Here is a 16,790-nt window from a genome sequence, read left to right on the forward strand (position 1 = left end):
TCCATGGAATTCTCCACGCAAAAATAATGGAGTAGGTTGCCATTTCATTCTCTAGGGGATATTCCCAATCCAGGGATTTAACCTGGGTCTCTGGAATTACAGGAAGATTCTTCACCATCTGAGCCACGAGGAAAGCCCACAGAGGGAAAGTAAAGGTAAATAAATTAAATAAACGCTTAATAAAAAATGTATTTGTAGCACCACATTAATTATGGCGAGCCTTTATGAACTTAAAATTAGTAATTTTCCTACTTCGAATTTTACCATGAACATCTAGGAGACTGACTCTCATTTCACTATCATTTCTAGGTTTGGGTATTGAATTCCTGTCAAGGTAGCTCTGATAAATTGAGGCCACTCTTTGTATCAACTCCAAAAATGTTTACATCATTAGAATGAAAAAAAAAAGGGGGGCTGCTGTCACTTTAGGAAGCGAATGCAACATATTTTAAGGATGAAGTGGGGCTCTCAACTGTCAGCCAACCCTGAGTCACAGATCATCCGTCACTCTATGAAATCCTTGTCCCATTTGTTCATCATCATCAATGTTCTAACGCAGAAAAAACAAACAAAAAAAAAACCTTTCTAATTCTAGACAACTGGTCTTGGTAATGGAAGTGATTCCCTGGAGAAAATAAAAGGACAAGACTTCCGTTCCCCTACCCTACGCTCCCCTGCCCCAGTTACCTTTCCCAGTTTCCAAAGTGTTAACCCCACTTCACCGGCTACGCGCGCTCTCTGGGACAGCTCCTTGTTTAGCATCGAATCTGCAAGGAACTAGGAGACGGCTCTCTCGAAAGTTGGCGGAACTGTAAGGGGGCGTTGGGAGTTTGATCCTCCTTGCACATGGCCTCTCACGGGGTCCAGACCTTCCACTCTGGTCCCTGAAGCCCAAACTACCGCCACAAAGGCGAGGCGTCCTGACGGCGCTGGGCCGGGGGGCGGGGTGCGGGGATGGTGGGTGGTGAGAAGCCGGGCGGCCTCTCCTCGCTCCCGCCGCGGGCACGCGTCCAGGGCTGGGCAGAGGTGGGGGTGGGCGAGCAGGGGCGCTCACGTCACGTGCGCGCGCGCGGGGACCGCAATAAATGCCCCGGCGCTCACGGGAGCGGCGGAAGCGCTCTGCGCCTAGCTCTGCGCGCCGCGGCTGCACTGAGCGGGAGCGCGGGGTCGCCTGCAGCCTTCGCCGCCCAGCCTGACCCGAGTCCCCGCCCCTCTCACTCCTGCAGCTTCTGCTGCGAGACGCTCGGGCGCCCACCCTGCAGAGCTAACCAGGCCGCTGCCGTTCCACCCCAGCCTCGGCCTCCCAACTTCGCCGTGCTTTGCCCAGCTCCGGCTTTCAGGTCCGAGGGGAGCCGCCGAGGCCGAGGATAGCAATCCCACTGCAGGCAGCGCCGGAGGACGTGCGACTCCCGGGTCCTCCCGAACCGGGTCGTCTGTGTGCAGGCTGCAGGCGGCTGGGGAGGCCGGCCGTCTGGTTCTGCTGATCCATCTTAGGGAACTTCACACTGGAGAGGTAAGTCGTCAAGCTCCCACCCTCTTCTATCTACTTTTTTCTTCTTAAACTCTACTTAAAAAAAAAAAAAATCCACTTGCAGAGAACGGTCGATCACGGAGGGGTGGGTGTGTACTCGGAAAGCAGCCACGATGGAGAACTCTGGGCGCTCCTGCTTCTCAGTGAGTTTGTGAGTTTCACCTCCTTTGGTTTGGGTGAACGGTGTGCGCCTGCGGCGTGTGGCCGGAGAGGCTCCGAAACCGCCCGTGGCTGTTGTCTTCATCGGGTGCGGGCTACAGGTTAGGCACAAGCTTTCTAGGAAATAATGATTTTTTTCTTCTTGACCTGTGCCTGTATGCGAAGATACTTCCCCCAGTGACCTTAACTGTTCACTTGCATTAATTCACTGGTCCCTTTAGAAGTCTCCGTGGACATATGTATGCGTAAAATTTTGTACTTCTTTAAAGCATTCGCCCTCGATTTCATAATTTTGTTGACATTCTGAATGTTTGAACCAGAGATGGGGCGGTGAGATAAAATAATACCTTGAAACAGAGAGAGAAACCTGGACCTCTGGATTGCCTGATAAAACATTGTAGGCTAAAACATTCTAGGATCCTTTGCAGGCTCTGTGCCATAAATAGCCATTTAAAGATTTGTAATTCAGAAATCTCTTTCAAGCTTTAATTCTTCTGGGTTGCTTTTGCCATTTGTTTTTAGCATCATGTACATTATCTTGGAAAATGCAGTTTTTTGTTTTGTGGAAAAGGTGCACTGTGAAAAGTCCTCTGGAGTAAAAATGGATTGGAGAAAATTCATTTCAAAATTTATTCCATTTCCTGGAATTATGTAAACAAATCAAACTGGCTCCATCCCTTTGTGACTGTTGTATTATTTTTATTGTTAGAAAATTAATGTGTGCCAGGATTTTTCACCCTAATTGCACTACATGTCCTTATAGCCAAAAGGAGTGGAAGAGCCGGTGTTGGAGATTTTCCCGGGGAAATCCTGAGAGCATTCATTATGAAGTGTACCGTGCGGGAGTGGTTCAGAGTAACCACAGTGCTCCTCATGGCCCGAGCGATTCCAGCCATGGTGGTTCCTAATGCCACTTTATTGGAAAAACTTTTGGAAAAGTACATGGATGAGGATGGTGTGTGGTGGATAGCCAAGCAAAGAGGGAAAAGGGCCATCACAGACAATGACATGCAGAGTATCTTGGATCTTCATAATAAGTTGCGAAGTCAGGTATATCCTACAGCTTCTAATATGGAGTATATGGTAAGAACATTTTTCAAATGGTATGTACATAGAAATGTTTAATGATGCTTTTAGCTTCTGTGGTTAAAATCCATCCTGCTGGTATTTAATATTTTAACATTTGTCCTGTATAAAACTTTTAAAAAGATTTTCTTCAAGAGTATTTTCTTCTGCATATTCCATTTTTTTCATTTTTTAAAGTTTTATTGGACTATTTTTGCTTTACAATGTTGTTAGTTTCTGCTGTATAGCAAAGCGAATCACTTATATATGTAGCTGTTCTTTTTTAGATTCTTTTCTCATATAGGTCATTACAGAGTATTGAGTCAAGTTCTCTGGTACCACCGTTTTTTTATCCATCTTTGATTAAAATCCATCTTTGCAATTTTCCAATCTTGTTACTGCACACAAGCAGTGGTCTAGTCCTGTATATTTGTTTTTTTGACTATGCCACAAGGCTTATGGGATCTTGGCTCCCTGACCAGGGATTAAACCTAGGCCCTGGACAGGAAAAGCATGGAGTTCTAACCACTGGACCACCAGGGAATTCCCAGGTCCTGTATATTCTTCTCCGAGAAGGCAATGGCAACCCACTCCAGTACTCTTGCCTGGAAAATCCCATGGGCGGAGGAGCCTGGTAAGCTGTAGTCCGTGGGGTCGCTAAGAGTTGGACACGACTGAGCGACTTCCCTTTCACTTTTCACTTTCATGCATTGGAGAAGGAAATGGCAACCCACTCCAGTGTTCTTGCCTGGAGAATCCCAGGGACAGGGGAGCCTGGTGGGCTGCTGTCTATGGGGTTACACAGAGTCGGACATGACTGAAGCGACTTAGCAGAAGCGGCAGCAAATATTCTACTACATATTCTATCAGTGTTCCTTTCATTTTAAGAGCTCTTTAAATTTCAGAGTAAAATAAATACCTTCAGATATAATGTTCCAACTAAGTGCTTTAAATTCTGCTCTTAGGAAAAAGATTCCTGTCCCCAAAATGCTGAACAGTTGATTTATTTGCTTTTAACTGACTTAGTAGAAAAATTGTTTCCTAATTCCTAATTGATGGAATCTTCTTATGAATGGTGGACCTGAAAAAAATCAAGGATGAATAATTTGGAGACACTTTCCAGATGACTGATGGGTGTGTATATACACACACACACATATGTGTATGTAGACAGATAATAGATAGATAGGTATAGGGTCTCCCAGGTGGTGCAGTGGTAAAGAACCCACCTGCTAATGTAGGAAACACAGAGTCACAAGTTTGATCCCTGGGTCGGGAAGATCCCCTGGCTGAGGAAATGGTAACCCACCCCATTATTCTTGCCTGGAAAATCCCATGGACAGAGGAGCCTGGTGGAGCTACAGCCCACGGGGTCACAAAGAGTCAGATGTGACTGGCATGCACTCATGTTCATAAAGTATATATATATATATATATATGTAGTTTCTAATGGGCCATTGTTTCTTAGAAGTATGCAAATGACATGTTGTAAAGTATACATTTCTGTGGTTGCTTTATGTTAAGGAATACTTTGGCAATAACTTTTTACCCTCTAAATTTATTTGTGAACTTCGAAGTGTGAAAATACGTTTGGGTAAAGGATTCAATAAAAATACATAAAATGCTTAATAACCTTATATGAATTCTGAGAGTAAATCAGTAAGTTTGAGAAACAAAATTACTTTTTAAAGACTGTTAAATATTACTTTTTCAAGACTGTAACTCATTAATATTAGAATAGTTCATACCCTAAATACATAGAAAATTTTTCAAAAATCTTACTACTTATTAGGAATGCACTAGCAAAGACCAATAATGTTCACTGATGACAGCAAACTTAATGAACATTAATGCTAACATTTCTCTTTTGGACACATTGCAGGGTCCCGTCAATTTTAATATATTCTAGTTTTTCCTTTTTTTTCCCACTTATATTAGTTTGGATAGATATTTTCTATTTAAGTAACTTTGATGAAACATGGAAATTCTAAGTTCACATTATATATTACAAAATATTTCCTTATATTATTTTAACTTTTGCTAGAAAAATATTTTACCCTAAAGAATGTAGGTAGTACGCAAGAGAAGTCATCAGAGATAAGGAATCAGTCCCAACCATCAGGCTGTAGGGGTTTAAATTCTGGCAATGATACCCACTTCTGGCTTCTCAAGTGGCTCTGGGAGAAAAGGACATCCCCCAAATGTAGAAGATATAAGAGATATGGGTTTGATTCCCTGGTTGGGAAGATCCCCTGGAGAAGGACATGGCAACCCACTGCAGTATTCTTGCCTGGAGAATCCCATGGACAGAGGAGCCTGGCGGGCTATGGTCCATAGGGTTACACAGAATCAGACACGACTGAAGCAGCTGAGCATGCACGCATGCACCCACTAGCTGTGTGACTTTGGGCAAATCCTAAATTGCCCTCTACTTCAGTTTCCTCGTGTCTAACACGTGCTCTTACCTCAGAGGGGTGTTGTGAGGATTATGTAAGAAATGAGATGACCTGTGTGAAGTTTAGCTTATTATCAACCATGTTGCAATTACAAGGTCCCTGTAAGTATCACTAAGACATAAAACCAATATTATATTTCCTTAATACCATTTAAATAGCCCATCTGAAATTTGTTTGCTCTTTTCAAAATTCTGTGCCATGCATGATATGACATCAATAATGTCTCCATTTTCTGACTATTTTAAAACGTTTGTTCAAAGTACAGGATTCTCTGACTTCTTCATCTGTGAGCTTTCAAACAGAAAGAGCCAGTTAATTATGGAGTTTTCCCAAGTAGGCCACCCTATGCTTATTCCATGTTGATAGGTACTCAGTTGCATTTTATTCAAAATAAGGAAGAACTTGGGAGTTCAAACCCACAAAAAGAAATCTGAGAATATTTGTGTGTGTTTTAAGTAATATGGAAGTAATGAAAGAACAGTTCTGTGATTCGTTTTCTATGTCTGACTTCCAAAGAAAATAAGTGCCTATTATATGATGTCTGGTCTAGAATGTTTATATGCATTTCTTTTCAATTTCATTGCTTTCATTCTACCCTTGAAATGTAGATTCAGAAACCAGCCAAGGTTTATGTTGTGTTGCCCTTAGATACTATGAACACAAGAACTATGTCTTGGCTAATAACTTGGCTGCAGAGGAGTTTGTTTCCCGATGGTAACACAGGAACACGTTTTCTAGAATACACAAAGAAGGGGAAGTCTAAAAGAACGATACTGCTTTATTTGAAATACTGTTGATTTATATTTTATATAGTAATAATGTAAGTACAGATGTTGCTCGACCCATGGAAAGAAAATTGGTTCAAATAGTTGACAGAAGTGTATTTTTAAGGGAGAATGGATACATGTACGTTATATGACTGAGTCCCTTCACTGTTCACCTGAGCTATCACAGCATTGTTAATTGGCTATGAAGTGAAGTGAAAGTCGCTCATTCGTGTCTGGCTCTTTGCAACCCCATGGACTGTGCAGTCCATCGAATTCTCCAGGCCAGAATACTGGAGTGGGTAGCCTTTCCCTTCTCCAAGGAATCTTCCCAATCCAGGAATGGAACCCAGGTCTCCCACATTGCTGGTGGATTCTTTACCAACTGAGCTATCGGGGATATCCAAATACAAAATAAAAAGATTAAAAAAAATTATTTCAGGGGACTTCCCTGATGGACCAGTGGCTAGGACTTCATGCTTCCAATGCAGGGGGACTGGGTTCAATCTCTGGTCAAGGAACTAGATCCCACATGCCTCAATTAAAGATTCTACATGCTGCAACCAAATAAATATTTTTAAAAAAGTGTATTTTGATAAAATGAAAAGCTAAAGAGCCACTTCCTATAGAATCTGCAGTGACATGTGGTAAGTGCCGCCGCTTTTGGCCACTTACACTCCCCTTCTCCAGGAGATCTTCCCGATGCAAGAATGCAGCCTGGGTCTCCTGCGTGGCAGTCAGATGCTTTACTAGCTGAGCTAACACAGAAATCCTATACCCTGTTATACTGCATTGAAAGTTCGAATAGCCAGTTACCTTATGTACATTTGGTGCTTATTTTAGTCTGTTTTTTGTGTTTGAATACTGCAGCCAAGCCACATCCATGTTTATTAACATCATAACCCTGCCCCCACTCTAAGGCTCATTAATTAATAGGGTTAAAAATGACCTCCAGAAGGTCACGTCTTCACTGGAAGAGCTTATAGGCTGGTTGATAAGAAAGAATAGACACATTTGAAAATTTTCATGTAGGCAGGGACACGAAATTCTTCATTCACATGTGTGATTGATGCCAGGGGATCACAGAATATTGGAATATTCCTACAGGAGAGTTAATCAATGGGGAAGATGACGTATATGTTGCTTCTGGCAGATGGTCAGGACCACGAGCTGTGGCCAAGAGTGAAGGGCATGTCTCAGCTGGAAGAGGAACCAACATGTGGAATCTAAAAAGCAAAGATACAGAGTAGCTTATTTACAAAACAGAAACACACTCAGAGGCCTAGAGAATGAACTTACTGGTTGCCAGTGGGGAAGGCTGGTGGGGAGGGATACCTAGGGAGTTTGGGATCACATGTACACCCTGCTATATTTAAAATGGATAACACACAAGGACCTACTGTATAGCATAAGGAACTCTGCTCAGTCTTATGTGGCAGCCTGGATGGAAGGGGAATTTGGGGGAGAATGGATACATGTATATGTCTGGCTGAGTCCCTATGGGGTCCATTGAAACTATAACAAAATTGTTAATTGGCTGTATTCTAATGAAGTTAAAAAAAAAAAAAGAGAGGAATCGACAAAGTGGAGTGGCTGACTGTTTTTGTAGGAAACCAGAAGCAGAGTAGGTTGATGAAAGCAAAGCCCTGTGGTAGAATCAGGGAAAGGAGAAATGCATTATTAATTATAGAAACCAGTAACCTAAGCAGAGGGATTACCAGTGTTTAATTCAGGGTACATTGAAAAACTGAAGCTTTTAGGTCATCAAATGAAGCTGTTACTGAAGAGGCAGTGGATATTTGAGGAGGAAACATTGCCTTTAGACCTGTGTTGTCTCTGCTGCTTACTGGCATGTGAAGTCTGACAGCAACGATTTGGGGCATTGTTTTTGTCATTGGTAGACTTGGTATAGGGATACGAATTCTATACCAGCCCATGGGCTATATATTCCTATGTATATAGATTTAGAAATATATAGCCTACGGGCTGCAGTGAGATAAGAGATTTGATCCTGTTGAGTATACTGTTATTTTTCTTCAAGCCTTTCTTTTTTGTGGGTATTAGCCCCATCACTTGGTTCTTTTATTTTTTTTGTGTGGTTATTTCTTCATCATGTTGTTGTTGTTGTTCAGTCGCTAAGTCGTGTCTGACTTTTTGTGACCCTATGGACTGCAGCACGAGAGCCTTCCCTATCCTCCTCTATTTCCTGGAGTTTGCTGAAGTTCATGTCCATTAAGTCGGTGATGCTGCCTAAGCATCTCATCCTCTGCCACCCTCCTCTCCTTTTGCTTTCAGTCTTTTCCAGCATCAGGGTCTTTTCCAAGGGTCTTGCTCATCTCTTCAAACTTTACTTTTGGCCCCCATGGTTTTACTTTTGGTTTTCTCCCTTCCTGGGGAATTTTATCTACTCCTTTGACTTTAAATGCCTTCTGTCTGTTGATGGCTCCGTGGTGACACTCCATCTGACAGTCTTTGAGCATTGTTTTCATGTGTCCTACTGCCCACTGGGTCATCTCTTGAATCTTAAAGTAATATTGTAATATTGCTTCAAGTTTAAGATGTCTAAAAAGAAAACAAGCTGCTTTTGTTCCACTCTTGCCCATGGTCCTCCTTCCCTCCCTGCATTCTTTCTCAGTGAATGTCATAGACATCGGCCACATCCTGTCCAAACAAAAACAGATCATCAGGGACATCTTCAACTCTTGCCTTGCTTTCATTCCCTCTGTCCACTTCCATGTAATATGTACACACAAATACAAATACACAGTTACTCTCCAGAGTCTTAGATTCTGTCTTAGAAATGTTTGAATCCATCTCTTCTATTTCATCAAAACCTGTGTTCTTTGTCTCCCCAAGATGGGCATCACAGCTTCCCCAGCAGAAGAGTATACCATCTAGTCTTACGTTATTTCTACTTTAATCTACCTTTCTCACTGCTACACAATCTGTCTTTTCCCTCAAACAAATCTCTGGTGCTTACTTAACTGTCCAAAGCTTCTGTTAACTTCTGGCTGCTCACAAGTTAAAGCCCATCTTGAAGAACTTACAAAAGGAGGCAGGTCTAGTCCAGTAAGCCCCATAGCCCTCGACTCCCTTTGCTGCTGTTGTTCAGATTCATGTCCATTGAGTCGGTGATGCCATCCAACCATTGCATCCTCTGGCGTCCCCTTCTCCTCCTCCCCGCAATCTTTCCCGGCATCAGGGCCTTTTCCAGTGATTTGGCTTTTTGCCTCAGGTGGCCAGAGTATTGGAGCTTCAGCTTCAGCATCAGTCCTTCCAATGAACATTCAGGGTTGATTTCCTTTAGGATTAACTAGTTTAATCTCCTTGCTGTCCAAGGGACCCTCAAGAGTCTTCTCCAGCACCACAGTTTGAAAGCTCAACTCCCTTGCATATAATTGAATCTGTGTTCACATTAAGCTACTGTTCTTTCTTTGTTATTTATTTAAAATTCATTTGGCTGTGCTGGGTCTTTCTTGCTGTGCGTGTGCTGTGCTTAATTACTCAGTTGTCTCTGACTCTGTGACCCCATGGACTGTAGCCCACCAGGCTCCTCTGTCCATGGGATTCTCCAGGCAAGAAAACTGGAGTGTGTTGCCATGCCCTCCTCCAGGGGATCTTCCCGACCCAGGGATCGAACCCGCATCTCTTACGTCTCCTGCATCAGCAGGTGGGTTCTTGACCACTAGTGCCACCTGGGAAGCCAAAGTAATTTATTTAAGCCTGTTTATAGTATTGAAGTTTTGTTACAATTGAATATATATATGTCCATTTTCCTTTTAAGACTGAATTTCCTAGAAGGATAGGATTTTCTTACCTTTATAACCGTATGTCTGATGCACAGATGTACCCAGTAAATATTAATATTTGTTGATTGAATACTTTTGAATGTTCAGTAAATATGTGTTGAATAAAGGCATGGATGGAAAATAGATAAAATTATATGAGATAAATATAAAAGATAAGAAAGAGGAATTAAAATAAGAAAAATTCTATAAGTAGGATGTCATCAACACCAGAGATAGATGGAAATATCAGAGATGAAGAATAAATCAAGTAATTCAGAATTATTTTTTCTGTTTTTAAAAATATTCATGGTGTACTAAAAATTGTCGTATAATATAGAGCTGCTGAACAGTGGTAAAGACGTTCAGATGCTCTGGAATTTAAATAATAAATTAATGCATATTTATCTCTTGTAACAACTCTTTAATAAGTCTCTTAAATTATAGATTGGCTAAAATCCAAAACAGCTCACTGTGATAGAAAGTGTATCTAAGTCTAGAATGTCCTTTAGCAACATTAGGCCATATTCCCTAAAAATTTTATATGTGTCATTTGTCTTTGTAAATGCTCAGTCGTGTCCGACTCTGCGACCCTGTGGACTGTAGCCTGCTGAGCTCCTCTGTCCATGAGGATTCTCCAGGCAAGAATACTGGACTGGGTTGCTGTTTCCTTCTCCAGGGCATCTTCCTGACCCAAAGATCATGTCTCACAATGATAATTATACAAGCTATTTCCCAGTATTATAACTATTTCCATGTCAGTCACAGAACAGTTGACAGACACTCTGCTGGGAGGGTTGATGGCTGTACCTGCTTGCTGTTACTTCACATATGATGAGACTAGGGACAGAAGTTTTGCACAGCATTTTTCCGAATGTAGAACAAAATATATCTAGCTACCTGTCCTTCCACTGGGCAACCAGAGGCTCCAAGCCAACATCCAGTCATACTTGCAGTCCATGGTACATGTTTTGATACAAACAATGGCTTAGTACCAGTTTGTCACTTAAATTCTTTATATGGCCATGCTTTACACTGGAAATGAAGTGATTTTTCTTCTGGGCAGATTTATCTTCTATACAGCAGATAACTGCAGAAACTGGTCAAGGAACAATGTAGCCCCCATCCCAGGGTGATGTTAGTCAGGGCTACTAGCTGTAGCCCTGAGTCCAAGCCTAAAAAAAGTTAATTTTAGCTTGTGAGTTGCTCTCACAAAGCAACTCTTACAAATATACATTTTCTGACATTATCTGCCACCAATGATATATATCATTGTCACTGAATAAAATAATATATGGATATTGTATTATCCATATAATACCCTGATGATGGGAAAGATTGAAGGCAGGAGGAGGAGGGGACGACAGAGGATAAGATGGTTGGATGGCATCACTGACTCAATGGACATGAGTTTGAGCAAGCTCCAGGAGTTAGTGATGGACAGGGAGGCATGGCAAACTGCAGTCCATGGGGTTGCAGAGTCAGACACAACTGAACGACTGAAATACACTGATACAATATCCAGAATAAATGCAATTAATAAATTGATGGCCTCATAACTCATTTACCTAGAGCTTAATGATGACAAATTTCTTACCTTGCTAAAAGTGGCAGGAATTCACTGCAAGTGAGGTTTTATTTCAAGTGTTGATTCCTAAAATGATTATTTTTCTATGTACTGGCACTTGCCTGGTAGTTTTCAAAGTTAAATATTTACATCTTTTAAGGGTATGCAGTGTAATCTATATGCACTTAAAGTTTCATGAAATATCTGACTCAATGTTAGTCTTACTTAAAGTTTTTAAAGTTTCTTTCTTCTTGATTTACAATAACATTTAATTTTCTTAAACAGTTTTTATTTTACTTCACTAATATTATTTAGATATAATAAAGCTTTTTTTGGTTTGTTTTGGTTAATTTGTCTACAGAATGGAAAAGTTTTTAAAACCTTAATTTGGATACATAGCTTTTTTTTTTTTTTTTAGCATTGCCATTTCAAATTAATGTAATTTTCTTTTTGAAAGTTGCACTTGTAAATGGCAATACCTGTAGGAAGAGAGTGACATTACAGCTCGGTTCTGTTGAATTTGTTAGCTACCCTATAATTCTGGGAGATTAAAGATTCCTCATTAAATGAAAGCAGCAGATCTAGGATCTTAGAAAGGCAAGACACGAGAAACAGTTTCATCAGGAGAGTGCAATACCCAGAGCCAGAAAAGTGTCACAGAATTTTTAAATTGTTAATGTTGTTTATTCCTTCATTTGACAAGTATTAGTTTACCAAATACTGGGCACCGTTGAGGGCCCAGCTGTAAATACAACAAACATTCTAACTTGCCTAAAATAGGTGTAAAAACCCTAACTCTCCCAACTCAGCAAGTGGCCTGTGTGGCTAACACGAGTGTGAAAGTCATGTAGAAAAAAAAGGCCCCAGCTTTCACTGAGGAGAACAGATACACATCACTAGTCATTGTAAAGACTCCCTCTGAGTCCAAGTGACAAGAAGTCATTTGAACAGAGGAATATCATGATCTTATTAATACTTACACTACTCAGAATCAACTTGAATTTGTTGAGAATAGACTTTACATGGTGGGAGGTGGGGCCATAGTATGGGCAGGGATTCAAGGCTATTGTAGTAACCAGTCCAGTAGTTGATGGTGGCTAGGAGTGGGATGGTAGCCTTGAAAGTGACGAGAAGTGGTATAGTGTGAATCCACACTAAATCTCATTTGTAGTCATGATATCAACTTGATTAATTCAAGGAAACCTTGCTGCAAGACTTGTGCAATTGGGTTGGCCAGCCAGGCAGCCAAGTTCCTTCATCTAGTGCAATGTCTAAATCCACCCGAGCCTGGACTGCAGTTTTTGAACACTGGTAGTACTTTCCATCCTGGTTTGAATATCAGTGGGGAAAAAAAAAGGAAAGAAAAAGAAAATCAATGGGGAAATTTCAACTTGTCCTGACTTCTGGAATGGTTACAGAGATTCTGGAAATCCGCAGGTTACCCGTTGCCATTTTACCCACCCAATTCCAAGAACGGAGAAGAGATGGAAACAAACTTTGTCTTCTCACTTCCCAGGGTACCAATGCTTGCTGTTTCCTCACGTGGTCTGCCCTCACTTCCACTCTACTCTCCCATTCCCTCTAAAAGCAAGAGGAAGTGAGAACCTTAGCAGAAAGAGACAGTGACCTAGTTCCTGCTGTTCATTAAACATCCATTGCACCATCGTGGGGTATCTCACTGGGATTTGATTCCATCTTGGAGGTAACATAGACATATTTTGGATGCTCAGTACAGCTGAAAAGATTTTGCCTGAGGAACTGGGAAGTATTGAAGTTACCATTTTTTAATATGGAAGAATGTGGCTTGAGCAGCTTTTGGTAGAGAAAGCTAGAGCTCAGTTTTGGATAAATTAAACTTGAGATTTCCCTTAAATATCCATGTGAACTTTTCATGTGTGCAACTCGATGTATGTGGTCTAATCTGGACCATAAAGTTAGGATTCATCAGAATTTAGATGATGATAAAGCCACAGGAGAGAAGTCATCAGGGGAACGAGTATAGAAGGAAGCTGTGCTTGGTTGCTCAGTTGTGTGACTCTTTGCAACCCCATGAATTGCAACTTGCCAGGTACCTCTGTGCATGGGGATTCTCTAGGCAAGAATACTGGAGTGTGTTGCCATGCCCTACTCCAGGGCATCTTCCCAACCCAGGGATCGAACCCAGGTCTCCCACCCTGCAGGCGGATTCTTTACTGTCTGAGCCACCGTAGAAGGAAGAGATAGTCACAAAGTGATCCCATGACATACTTAACAGTGTAGAGTTAGGGAAGGAGAGGAGGAACATCAAATGGAGTTGAGAATTAGGGAAAAAACAGTGAAGTAAGATGTCCTGAAGTCAAATGAAGAAAGGCAGAAGGGATGATCAACTCTGTTAAATGTTGCTTATAAAGATCAAGTAAGATGAGGACCCTTGAATTCTGAGATATGAAGGCTATACCGGAGGTCTCATAAAACAGTTTGGGTATCATCCTAGTAGTCCAAGGATGGTTCAGGGAAGAATGGATGGGAGACACGATCAAGCTTGTTCACCCACTCATTCATCAAACATGAACTATCTCCTCTGGGCCAGGTGATATCTGCAGCCTTAACTCTTTTTTAATCCAAAGTTTTCAGCTTAGTTTTAGAAGATGTAAGTCAGTTTGGGAACATATCCCAAATTTATAATTATAGTTGGTAGGGAAATGCAGTTTCTTTGCTTAATTGTTTCTTAGTTACCTTTACCGAGTGCCTCCATTAAAAGCAACATGGTCATTTATAATCATTTATATAACAATTAAGAATGACAGTTCAAGAACATTCTTTGCTATTGTTCACCTGTGTTCTCTCACATACTTATCTTGGGAATTTATGCAACCAAGTAATTATACAGGATTTAAAACTTAAATTCTCATCTTTTTAATGATTTTTACTAATTGAATTTAAGTTTATAAAACTAGCATTTTATGCTTTTCTGTGTTGTCATGTATAATATATAAATTGTTGTTAAGTCACTTTAAGTTGTGTCTGACTCTTTTTGAGAACCCCATGAACACAATATATGCATATGTTACATAGAGTATATAGTTCATTGGAAGAAAATGTGAAAATTCAAGTGGTAATGAATTGTCTGGTGAAGGTGTAACAGTAAGTATGTTTAAGTAACCCGTTCTTTATTTTCCTAAGTATCTGTTGCTGTCATAATTTCAAGAAGGTACAGAAAGGCATTTGTAATTGAGTAAAACAATTTTTTATTCTAATTGATAAATTTGTGATTTACAAAGAATTTAATTCAACAAATACTGATTGAGCACTTTTGTACCAGGCACTGTTTTTGAAAAAGTTCAACAAGTTAATGAAAATAAGCAAAGTGAGATGATGGAGCATGGCAGATGTGGGGGCTTCCGAGGTGGCGCTAGTAGTAAAGAACCCACCTGCCAGTGCAGAAGACATAGAAGACATAGGTTTGATCCCTGGGTCAGGAAGCTCCCCTGGAGGAGGACATGGCAACACACTCTAGTATTCTTGCTTGGAGAATCACACGGATAGAGGAGTCTGGCAGGCTACAGTCCGTAGGGTCGCACAGAATTGGACACGACTGAAGTGACTTAGCATGCATGCATGATAGAGGGGGGGCTAACATACTGAGTAGTTGGGGAAGACCTCTCTAAATTAATGACTTTTGAGCTGAGAGCTAAATTAGAATACTGAGTCAACTAAACAAAGCTATAGAGATCTAGGCAACAGGAATATCAGGTAAAAGGTCTTTAAGTCCGAAATGAGGTGGGAGTCTTCAGGGACCACAGAGAAGGCTAGGACTGACCTTTGGTCTTATTTCCAGTTTTATATAATTACTCTGTGCCTTGGGGAATGGGTTGCAGGAGGATTCATAGTGAAAGCACAAAGAGATAGGTAGGAAGCCATTGGTATATTCTAATGAGAGATGATGATGGCTGGGGCCAGGGTGACAGTGGTAAACATGGAGAGAGGTGGGTGGTTTCAAGTCTGTTTAAATAGCATTGCTGATGGGTTTTTGATAAATTTAATATGAAGGGTGAAAGATAAGGAGGACTTTTTTAAGATTTTTACTTAAGCATGAAAGTGAAAGTTCCTCAGTCGTGTCCCACTCTGTGTGACCCCCTGGACTACATTAGTCCATGGAATTCTCTAGGCCAAAATTCTGGAGTGGGTACCCTTTCCCTTCTCCCGGGGATCTTGCCAACCCAGGGATGGAACCCAGGTCTCCTGCATTGCAGGCAGATTCTTTACCAGCTGAGCCACAAGGGAAGCCCAAGAATGCTGGAGTGGGCAGCCTATCCCTTCTCCATGGATCTTCTCAACCCGAAATTGAACCAGGGTCTCCTGCATTACAGGTGGATTCTTTACCAACTTAGCTATCAGGGAAGCCCAATATGCTTACTTAAGCATATTGATGGATAACAAGCATTTACTGAGATAGGAAGAGAAACAAGAGAAGGTAAGGATGAAATCAGGGGTTTCCTTTAGGCAAAGCTTATTTTGCATTGCCTTGTTATCCTCAGCTGAGTTTAATGGTCAGTGGAGAAGTGGGACTTGAGATAAAAGTGTGGAAATGATGTATGGATGCTGTTAAGAACCATCTTAACTGACTGGATAAAACCATCCAAGAAGATTTTTATGGATGAAGGTTGAATGCTTTAAATTGAGCCATGGCCCAGCAATATGTAGAGGTTGAGCAGAAAGGAGAAATAAGCAAAGAAAGCTAAGAACGATTTGAGGAATGGAATTAGCTAGCACTACATGGGTATATGGCAATGTTTTTGGTTTTGTTTTTTAAAGAGTGTGCTTGGAAGTTGGTGGAAATACACAAATTGTAAAAGCGCTTGACATGAGAGGGAGAAAATATAAATGCAGAGTCAGTTTTTTCCTTCTGACAGGAAGGGCTGAGGCTGTAGGTACATTTGGTGTATTTAGTGGAAAAAGAGAATTTTCGTATGAATAATTCTGTTTTTCCCAGTGAAGTATGGAGCAAGATTGCCAGCTGAGATTGAGAGCGCAGGAATGGAGTGTGGTGTAAGGATGGGATATTATGAAAAGGTATTTTTGGGGTTATTACATAAAGATCTCTGGAGTCAAATGCATGAGATGTTTTGAGGTACTTTGTATTCATTTATTTCACTATGCTTTAAGTTACAAAATCTGATAGGGAAGTTTACTACAGTATGTATTCCTATCATATGTGGAGTGGGGTGCCATTGCCTTCTCCCCTATCATATGTAGTAGTCAAGTATTTCCAAAAAGCAGGAAGATTTAAGGTAATAATTTCTCTGGTTTGCCATCGGTCACACCACTCTTCAGCCGTTGCACGTGGTGTCACCTGCTTGACCTCTGAGGGCATTTGACTAGGCAGCTCCTAGAGACGTGAATGAGATTAAAGTCATGTTAGCCAAGGTGGGAGAAGGGGGTTGATTTTAAAAATGTTCAGATATTCTGTAATACAAATCAAGT

The 16,790-nt window shown here is 41.1% G+C and overlaps 1 protein-coding gene across 2 annotated transcripts in view; it reads left to right on the plus strand.

Annotated features, from left to right (window-relative positions):
• Positions 1 to 786: 786 nt before the first annotated feature.
• Positions 787 to 16,790, plus strand: part of CRISPLD1 (cysteine rich secretory protein LCCL domain containing 1) — a 51,762-nt gene continuing 35,758 nt past the window's right edge. Inside the window, exons 1-3 of one of the 2 annotated variants that reach the window (XM_069600330.1) lie at positions 787 to 910; positions 1,227 to 1,513; positions 2,454 to 2,773. In XM_069600330.1, coding sequence (XP_069456431.1) covers positions 2,516 to 2,773 — 258 coding nt within the window. In that variant the 5' untranslated portion in view covers positions 787 to 910; positions 1,227 to 1,513; positions 2,454 to 2,515. Of the gene's footprint in view, positions 911 to 1,022; positions 1,514 to 2,453; positions 2,774 to 16,790 lie in introns of those variants that run through there. The other variant, XM_069600329.1, reaches the window with a different exon arrangement.

The sequence above is a fragment of the Ovis canadensis genome, chromosome 9 (genome assembly GCF_042477335.2).
Source record: "Ovis canadensis isolate MfBH-ARS-UI-01 breed Bighorn chromosome 9, ARS-UI_OviCan_v2, whole genome shotgun sequence".
In the NCBI taxonomy this organism is placed as follows: Eukaryota; Metazoa; Chordata; class Mammalia; order Artiodactyla; family Bovidae; genus Ovis; species Ovis canadensis.